Raw genomic sequence first — 9,622 nt, forward strand, 5'->3', positions numbered from 1 at the left:
GAGGGGAGGTTTCCTTCTACGACTCTGAAGACAAGAGTCACATCTACACTCACAGAGACACTTTCACTGAGAAACTTTTCCCTTATTTTCATGTTTATATTTGTCAGAATGCTAAAACTTCTGATATCAAAATTTGTGAAAATAAGATCTCTTTTTAAAGTTTTGTTTTCAATTTCTCTGAATTATTTTACAATTTTAGATCAGGTTGTTTTTATTTCTTTGCATCCAGACCAACTTTCTGTTTAAATCACTAATGATTTTAAAAGTTTTTCCAATTTTATTTGAAATTGACAATAGAAATGGATCACTATAATTGAATTGAAAATGAAATATTTGATATAAACTATTTAGAAACCAAATTTACTTTTAAGAAACCATCCAAAAAAAGAATGTTTTATGACGTTTTTCACTTTTTCTTCTTTTATTTCATTAGAAAATTAATCCTTTTTTATATTTAAGTCAGTTTAATATTAAATTATATATAATCACCAGATTTTATTGATAGCATAATTTAATGTTTTTCAAAAAAGATAAAATATTTAATAATCATCAGTCTTTGTCCAATAAAATCTCTCATCACCATTGCTTCACATTCTAATTCATTTCAACAATGATTATTATCAGTTTGTTAATTTTTTAAAAGGGTTAACAGGAGTACAGGAAGGACACAAAGAAGTTATCTTTTGGAGCTGGGTTCTCTCGTCTCTAGTGTTTAATTGTTATGATTCACTTTAGCAAAAACTTCTGAAAATATGTTTTCATATCAAATTCTCTTTCTTGCTGTGTTCTGCTCACTGATATGATGGTTTGTTTTCAATTCCTCAACATAAGGAACAGAAAGTAGCTGTATATCATCCTGGTAAACATTTTATCAAATCAGGTAAACATTATCAGGTCAGAAATATGTTCAAAACTCACATTAGAGCAGATAAAACAAGAAATATTCTAGAAAGATCTTGTCCTGACATCAGTCCTGTTTCAGTTTGTGGGTAGTGATTGAAAGTCAGGTCAGTGACAGGAAACAAGCCAGTTCATGAATGAACTTTACCTTTTCTGAAATGAACAGTCAGAATTAAACCAGAACATTGATTATGGCTGCAAACAGTTTGTGATCCAGGTGCAGATCACTAAGGGACATTAAACCAGCTGCTAGTAAGTCTATGTATAAATATGGTGGATGAGACAAATTTTACAATAAACTTTTGCACCCAATTCTTTTCAAAAATCATTTAAGTTGTTTGTAATGAAGAAACAATTGAAGCAAAAGATTTAGCTATGATGCTCTCCAGGGATGGAGTGCTCGGCCTGTTTTTCACTGATCTTGGGCTCACTCTTGATCTTTGTTTCTTATGTCTCTGTCTTGGTTTCATTCTACAAATTGGGTCAATGCAAGTGCAACACATTAATATGTTTTATTTTAACCATTATATTGTATCCCTGGCTAGTTCACCTGGCCTGCTGGAAGGTGAACCTCCACCCAGTATTCTCTTAACCAACTTCTAAGGCCGTCACAGAGAAGCTGTATTTGTCCTGAGATTAGATTACACACAGGCAGAGTCTGTTTATCTCATGATGAGTTCACATCGTTTAACTCACACGCAGAACACAAACAGGAGAATAGGTAATCAGATAAATAAAGTTTACATGAGAATCGAGGAACTGTAAATGATTCTTCTGCGGAGGTGAAAAGGGACTCGGGCAACCAGTGGGTAAAAATCCACGGCATCACAAGGGGGAAAACCAAAAGGCCAGGAACTCAGGCTACACAGTGGATTAAATCCGAGTTGTCTCGAGAAAACACCTGAAGGAGAAGCAACAGGAGAATATTACTAAAAGTAATATCAGGAAACTTAAGAGAACAGGCTCAGAGGGGCACAGAATACCATTACTGGCAAACACTCAGCCATCAAAGTGCTGGCAGTCCATTCCTCACATTCTCAGAGATGATGAGGTGCTTTATCACAGGTGTCCTGACACCAGTCAGTAGGCACGCCCTGCAGGTAGTGCAGCCTCTAGGCACCATCTAGAGGATTGAGAGAGAAGCACCAGACAACAGAAAATCAAACCCCGGTTCCCAACAGTTTTGTCATTAACAATCAATAATCATCTTACTAAAGCCAGTGGTTGCACTCAGAGAAAAAGAGCCTCAATACTTTTGAACACAGCATTTGTCAGTTTTTTATTTATAAGCAATCTTTTGAATCCTGCCTAATTTTCTTTCTATTTCACAATTGTATGCCACTTTTTGTTGGTCTTTGACATAAAAGTCCCATGAAATATATTTATGTTTGTGGTTGTAATTAAAATATGGAAAAGTTGCAAGCATTCATTGCTTTCCATGCAAAACTCATTTAACCAGTAGCTTATGGAGGGGAAAAAATAAGGTTCATTTCATCAATACAAAAACATAAATTCTGTCCTACCTTTGATGTTTTATGGTCACAATTTGTGTTAGAGAAAATATTTCCACTTGGCTCCTGTTATCTGTTGTTCCTGCTGTATCCCTGTAGGCTACAGGATTTTTAAATCCTGCAAATTCTGTTGACTGATTGTTTTGGGAATTGCTCCTCTGAGGTAATATACCTTCTTGCATGGACTAATATTAAAATGCATAGCAATTTACTGATATATCCAGGATACAAGTTTTTAGGATAAGCGAGCTTCTAAACATGTGTAATTCTGATATATTACTTTTATTCAGATAATCATATTAAAATGATTTTTTTTAAATATGACAGATCTTAGTCTAGTCTGATTGTTTTTTTTAAATCATACAACTATTGTGCAATGTAGCTGTTTAGAGAATGTGTATCAATTATCTAAATTGATACACAATTTAGCTGCTTGTAATAACTTAAATATTCATTTTTTTTATAACAGATAGTTTTACACCAATAACCCATCCTCATCAATGGTCATGAGCTTTGGGTCATGACCAAAAGAACGAGGTCCCGGATACAAGCAGCTGAAATGGGTTTCCTCTGCAGGGTGGCTTGGCTCTCCCTTAGAGAGAGGAGCTCAGATATCCAGGAGGGACTCAGAGTAGAGCCGCTGCTCCTCCACGAGAGGAGCCAGTTGAGGCTCGGGCATCTGGTCAGGATGCCTCCTGGACGCCTCCCTGGTGAGGAGTTCACGTCCCACCAGGAGGAGGGGAAGACCCAGGACACGCTGGAGGGACGATGTCTCTCAGCTGGCCTGGGAACGGCTTGGGGTTCCTGGAGGAGCTGGAAGAAGTGGCTGGGGAGAGGGAAGTCTGGGCCTCCCTTCTGAAGCTGCTGCCCCCGCGACCCAACCCTGGATAAGAGGAAGAAAATGGATGGATGGATGGATGGATGGACCACTAAGCAGCCTTGATTGAGTAATTGACCGTTTTCCTGTTCATTTTTAGATTCCTTTGGGTGTACAAAAAGCAATGTCCTGAAATATTTGTCAAAGTTCTAAACATTTAGTCTCAGCCCTGATCTTGGTCTCAGAGTGTGTGGTCTTGGCTTTGGAAGGGGAGGTTGAGGCAGAGGTCTTGGTCTCGGAAGAACTGGTCTTAACTCCATCCCTGATCTACTCATAGTGCCACCTGCTGGAGACAAGTACACACAGCACAGATAAATCCTGTTTATTGAAAATCTTATTGATGCTTCAGACTCCAAGCTCCTGGGACTCCATTGTCAGCCACCAGACTCCTTCATCTCTGTCCATCAGTCTCTTGGCTCCTTTGTCGCAGGCCTTCACCCTTTTGGCTCTTTCACTGCCAGCCTTTTAACTCTTTCATCCCCAGTATCCAGCGTCTGGCCTCCTCTGTCGCCGGCCTCAAAGCGCTTGGCTCTTTTGTCACTGGAGTTCTTGGCTCTTTCATTGCCACCCACCCAAATCTTGGCTTTCTTGTTGCCAGCCTCCACCCTCTTTTCTCCTGGTTGCTAGTCCCCAGCCTCATGGCTCCTTCGTCACTGTTTTATTTCTTTGTTGTTTTTATCTGTGCTTGCTTTAGCTATTCATTATTTTTAATTAAATTATCCTTGTTTGTGTGTTTATTAGTTTATTTAATTTTATTAAATTATTACTTGATCTGAGTTAACTTTTGTTTTGGTTAGATTTGTTTTCCAGTTTTTCCTTTTTGTTTACTTCTGTCTTTTGGTCTTCAGCCTGATTTGTGATCTAAATGCTAATAGATGCGAAAGGTGCTGCTTTCTTGCCAGTCCTTTGTTGAAAAAAAGATTGTAGATCTCAAAGAGATTTTTTATCTGAATAGATTAAATTATCCACCACTTTGCTTCAACTTGTCTAAATTTGGGTCCACTTACCACAACAACATAACAACTGCAGTAAAGAAAAAAAACAGAAGTTTGCTTTGAAGAATTACACAACAACCTGTCTGACTGGAAACGTCACTGAGAGGAAAACAAAACTATTTTAACTGAGCTGAACGGAGCTGAGACGCCATTACAGGCTGGAGATCTGAGCTGAAACACGAATGTTTACTGGAATCTAAAGAAAAATCTGCAAAAACTTTGACTTGGTGAGTTCTGGTTCTGGAGGATTTCAGAACAAAATGGCTGAAAACACTGCTCTTCTGGAACGTTTCCTGAGCTGCCATGTTTGTTCAGAGACGTTCAGAGATCCTGTGTCTCTGAGCTGCAACCACAGCTTCTGTTCAAGCTGCCTGCAGAAATTCTGGGAACAAACTGGAAACAAGAACTGTCCCATCTGCAAAAGGAAATCTTCTAAGGATTATCCATATGTTAACTTCACTCTGAAGGAACTGGCTGAATCTTTCACTGGAAGACAGAAACCTGGATCATCAGAGACAGAAACAGGAGCAAAGCAGCTGATGGTCTGCAGTAAACACCAAGAAGACCCTAAACTGTTCTGTGAAGACGAGCAGAGAGCTGTGTGTCCTGTCTGTGAGTTTTCTCTCCACCAGAGTCACAAAGTGGTTCCTGTTGAACAAGCAGTCAGAGATCTGAAGGAGCAGCTGGAATCTGACTTAAAGTCTCTGCAGGACAAGAGGAACAAACATGAACAAGTGGAGAAAACATACGATGATGTGATTCAACACTCCAAGAAGCAGCTGCTGTCCACAGAGAGACAGATCAGAGCAGAGTTCAACAAGCTCCACCAGTTCCTGAGAGAGGAAGAGGAGTCCAGACTGGCAGCTCTGAGGGAGGAAGAGGAGCAAAAGAGGAAGACTATCATGGGAGAGATGAAGAGGATTGAGGAGCAGATCTCCTCTCTGTCAGACAGCATCTCTGCTGTGGAAGAAGAGCTGCAGAAAGACAACGTGTCGTTCCTCAGCAGTTATAAAGCCACTCAGAGCAGAGCCAGAGGTCAGAGGTCACTGCCAGATCCACAGCTGGTCTCAGGAGCTCTGATAGATGTGGCCAAACACCTGGGCAACCTGTCCTTCAGAGTCTGGGAGAAGATGAAGGACCAGGTGAAGTTCAGCCCCGTCATTCTGGACCCAAACACAGCAGCTAGATGGCTCTACCTGTCTGATGATCTGACCAGGGTGACACGTTTGGACATAGAACAGCAGCTTCCTGATAATCCAGAGAGAAACGCTTATTCCTCCATTGTTTTTGGTTCTGAGGGTTTCAGTTCAGGGAAACACAGCTGGGATATGGAGGTGGGAGATCATCCTGACTGGGCTTTGGGTTTGGTTAAAGAGTCTGTTGACAGGAAGGGGAAGATATATTTCTTACCAAAATATGGAATCTGGTGTTTATGGCATCGTATTGGAAAATACACTAATGGTGATAAAAAGACTGTCACAGTGAATAAGAGTCTCCAGAGGATCAGAGTCCAGCTGGACTATGACGGAGGGGAGGTTTCCTTCTACGACTCTGAAGAAAAGAGTCACATCTACACTCACAGAGACACTTTCACTGAGAAACTTTTCCCTTTTTTTCATGTTTATCTTGCAGGTGATGCAGAAACTTCTCATCTCAAAATCTGTTAAGCTGATTTTTTTTAAAGTTTAAAGTTGTGATTCCTACTTCTGTGAACTATTTTGCAATTTTATGTCAGTTTCTATTTGCAGCCAGAACAGCAAGTTTCTTTTTAAGTCTCTAATGGACATTCTTAATAATCATTCAGTGTTTTCATTGTTTTAATTAACAATAGCAATACATCACTACAAAAATTTTTAAAATCAGCAAATCACTTTTTAACCATTTTCAAATGTGGTTTTATTTTATGAATATTTGAACTTCAGTTTTTTTGTTCTGTAAAAAAAATAAAAATAGAGAAATTTACATCATTTATAACATCATACAATTTTAACAACATTTTATTACATTTTGAAGGCAAAAGGTGTGAACCTTACCACGGGGCCGCGTTTCATTGGCTAATGCCCATTTGACGTCACAGTGCAGCGACCACGTGCGTGACCGTCTCACAAACACAAGCCACTGTAGTAAACACATAAAAAAAACAACTAAAAAAAAACAAACGGTAGTAAACACATGCTAATGTACATTGTGGACTTGCAGACCGGCAGAAAGTTTTTGCGTCAGGACTCGAAAAAGAAAGAAAAAGAACCGTTCTCCACTGTCAGTGGGGAATCTGTTCAGGCGATGTCAGGCATCTGATCGTATTTGTGGAACTAAAATTCACAGATTTCCAAAATCTGAAACGGGAAGCCTTGCTTGGATCAAAGCTTGAGCACAACCGCATTTGCAGCTCAACTGTCGTAGGATCAATAAGAACAAAGGAGCGTGTGCTGGTGTGAGTATTATTACTTTGCTTTCTTTGTGTTTAGTGAATGAAAAAAAAAGAAAGTTAATAATAAACACATCCATTATGAAAACCTTTTAGCTAAGTACAGCATAATGGCGGTACCGATACAACCTCTACACCCTGAAGCCTGTCTGTTACACAGTCTTACCTTAGCTGAACAGATCAATATGCAATGTGTACCGTATCAGACACACATTAAAGATTTTATTTTACCTGAAAAGGCTTTTTACTAAACTGTAATCGTGTTAGCTGCGCTAGCATCGAGTATCAGGCCTAGGCACACTCAAACATTTGCCAACAGAAATCACTGATTCCAAAAATAACCCCCAAAACCATGAATGCCGACTTACCCAGCCTTGCAAGAACAATAGGCATCACTGATCTTGTCCACAGCTATATTTATGCTGAGGGTGTGAGGATCTGCTGTTTTCCTCATCCACTGGTAGCTTTTAGCTGCGACGCGCACAATGTTGGAGGCATCGCGTGGCTCAAACACCTTGATGTCGTCCAAAAAAGATATGAACCTGTTGGTTCCCCTGTCCATTGTCGTGGCTGATATTTTGTGAAAATCCGGCAGAAATGCTACACTAATCGACTCAGAAATACTTTGTAGAGAGTCAGTCGAAATGAAAGACGCCATGTTTACATAGAAACTAAGCTCCGAGGCTTTGTTTGTGAGACATGCAGCCACATGGGATTTTAGGGGGCGTTTCTGGGCGGGGCTTGGTAAGGTCCATTGTATCCATATTGCTGCATTACAGCAATATCCAGTCCCTGCTTTCAGGAAGGCAAAGTAAGCAAACAGAGACTGACTGAGACTGGAAGCAGGGAAACTTTCTACTGAATAGATCCACCACAATGCGTGAAATAGTTTCTAACAGGGGTGTTGTTCTGTCCTCAAAAGCAGTGAGCAATTTTGAGTGTGTTTCCCCTGCAGGGATGTAGCATGCTTCTTATTTGTTAGATGTTATGCATTATCAACATCAACCATCCACTGTTAGTGTAACAGAAGCCTCATATCCCAAAAGCAGTGTATGTTTTTGAAATATTACATTTATTCTGCTACCTCTAACTTGTCTTCCACAATGAAAAACTTTCTGTCGCTTGTTGGTGCATAATATTTTTCCTTTACTTAAACCTTTAGCCCTAAATGAGCTTCCAGGTACAGCTGATTTAGAGGAAATCAGGGGCTGAATCAAAGAAGAGCAACTCCAAACGTGCCACTTCAAAAATTTGTGTATGCAATGTTGTCACAAAGTTGTTGTTTTTTTTTTATCAAACCCATGTTTAGTAACAGTAGGATTTACTGAATTATATATAAGAAATCTTTTTTGTTGTTGTTGAAATGAGTTGTATCCATACTTCTCCTGCTATATACTGGTTTGCAAAAGTATCTATGCCCCTAGAACTTTTCTATATTTTGTCACATTACAACCACAAACAAATATATTTCATTGGAATTGAATGTGAAAGACCACCATAAAGTGGTATACAACAGTGAAGTAGAAAGAAAATTGTACATGATTCAAAACATGTTTTACAAGTAAAAATCTGAAAAGTGTGGTGTGCGTAAGTAATCAGACCCCTTTTCTCTGAGTGCGACTAATTGCCTTCAGAAGTTTACTGATGGTTGTTAATGACTAAATAGAGCCCAGCTTTGTGTAATCTAATATCAACAGAAATCTAGCTGCTTTATGACACCTTAGGTTGGGAGTAGTGGGATGCAAACAGCATCACTAAGTCCAAGGAACACAGCAGACAGGTCAGGGAGGAAGCCTTGGAGACGTTTAAAGCAGACTTGGGTTATAAAAAAATTCCCCAGTTTTTAACATCTCACAGAGTGCTGTTCAATCTGTCATCCAGAAACAGAGTATGGAACAACTGTAATCCTACCAAGACAAGGCCTAGTCAAAGTCCAGCTAAACTTCCAGGCTGAACAAAGAGATCTCTGATCAGAGATGCAGCCAAGAGGCTCGTGGTGAATCTGGACCAAGTGATCCACACAGGTCAGGTGGGGCAATCTGTCCACAGGGCAACTATCAGCACTAATGGCTATGGAAGAGTGAAAAGAAGAACGCTGGTTTTCAAAGAAAACCATAATAGAGTCTTTTGAAAAAGTTTCTACATGGTACAGACTTTGGCTGAACAGCAAAGTTGTATTACAACAGCAGTGTTCAGTCAGCATGACCGAACTGCGAGGAAATCTTGGCCCAATTGTAGTGAACCCATCTGTGGACAAAGTCCCTTTGATCAACACATATTCTCCAAAGTAAACACATTACCACATATTTCACGTTCACGTCTCCTTTCGGGTTTTGGTGCCGGATTGTCTGCGTAGACATCTAGAAACCTTATTTTTCAAGCTTAATGTCTTTTGACTCTTGGCCTAACTGCATTCCCAAATCCTCCGGAAAGTTCTCCTGTGTGGTCAAACACTACATTTCTTAATGTAATGACAAAAGTCAGTAACCAAACACAGTTTTCCAACACATTCAAAATCAAATCAAATTTTATTTGTATAGCACATTTCAGCAGCAAGGCATTTCAAAGTGCTTTACATCATTAAACACAAAAACACAGAGTCATGCAACATTGAGTAAACAATCAAAAACATTAAATTTCCCGCCGAGTCAAAGTTCTGCCCTTCAAATAGGCAGAAAAAAAGTATTATAAATACACTGTATGTATTTATGATTTTTCATGACTGATATTATAGGTTGGAAGCTGAGCACAAAAAAATTTACTTCTTGAAAAGATGAGTGTAGGCTTTCTGAAAAATCCTGTTCTAACATAAAATATTAGATTCCTGGATAAAAGAAATTTCTAATTTTGGTGGCTCAAACGGGACATGGGGAGAAATCTTTTTTGCGTTCCCTCGCAATATGCTTACTGC

At 39.4% G+C, this 9,622-nt stretch overlaps 1 protein-coding gene across 2 annotated transcripts in view; it reads left to right on the forward strand.

Annotated features, from left to right (window-relative positions):
- Positions 1 to 4,381: 4,381 nt before the first annotated feature.
- LOC103154435 (zinc-binding protein A33-like) overlaps positions 4,382 to 9,622 on the forward strand; it is a 5,553-nt gene continuing 312 nt past the window's right edge. Inside the window, exon 1 of one of the 2 annotated variants that reach the window (XM_016662697.1) lies at positions 4,382 to 5,347. In XM_016662697.1, the coding sequence (XP_016518183.1) occupies positions 4,544 to 5,347 (804 nt within the window). In that variant the 5' untranslated portion in view covers positions 4,382 to 4,543. Of the gene's footprint in view, positions 5,951 to 9,622 lie in introns of those variants that run through there. The other variant, XM_016662696.1, reaches the window with a different exon arrangement.

The sequence above is a fragment of the Poecilia formosa genome, unplaced genomic scaffold, assembly GCF_000485575.1.
Source record: "Poecilia formosa unplaced genomic scaffold, Poecilia_formosa-5.1.2 Scaffold386, whole genome shotgun sequence".
Classification (NCBI taxonomy): domain Eukaryota; kingdom Metazoa; phylum Chordata; class Actinopteri; order Cyprinodontiformes; family Poeciliidae; genus Poecilia; species Poecilia formosa.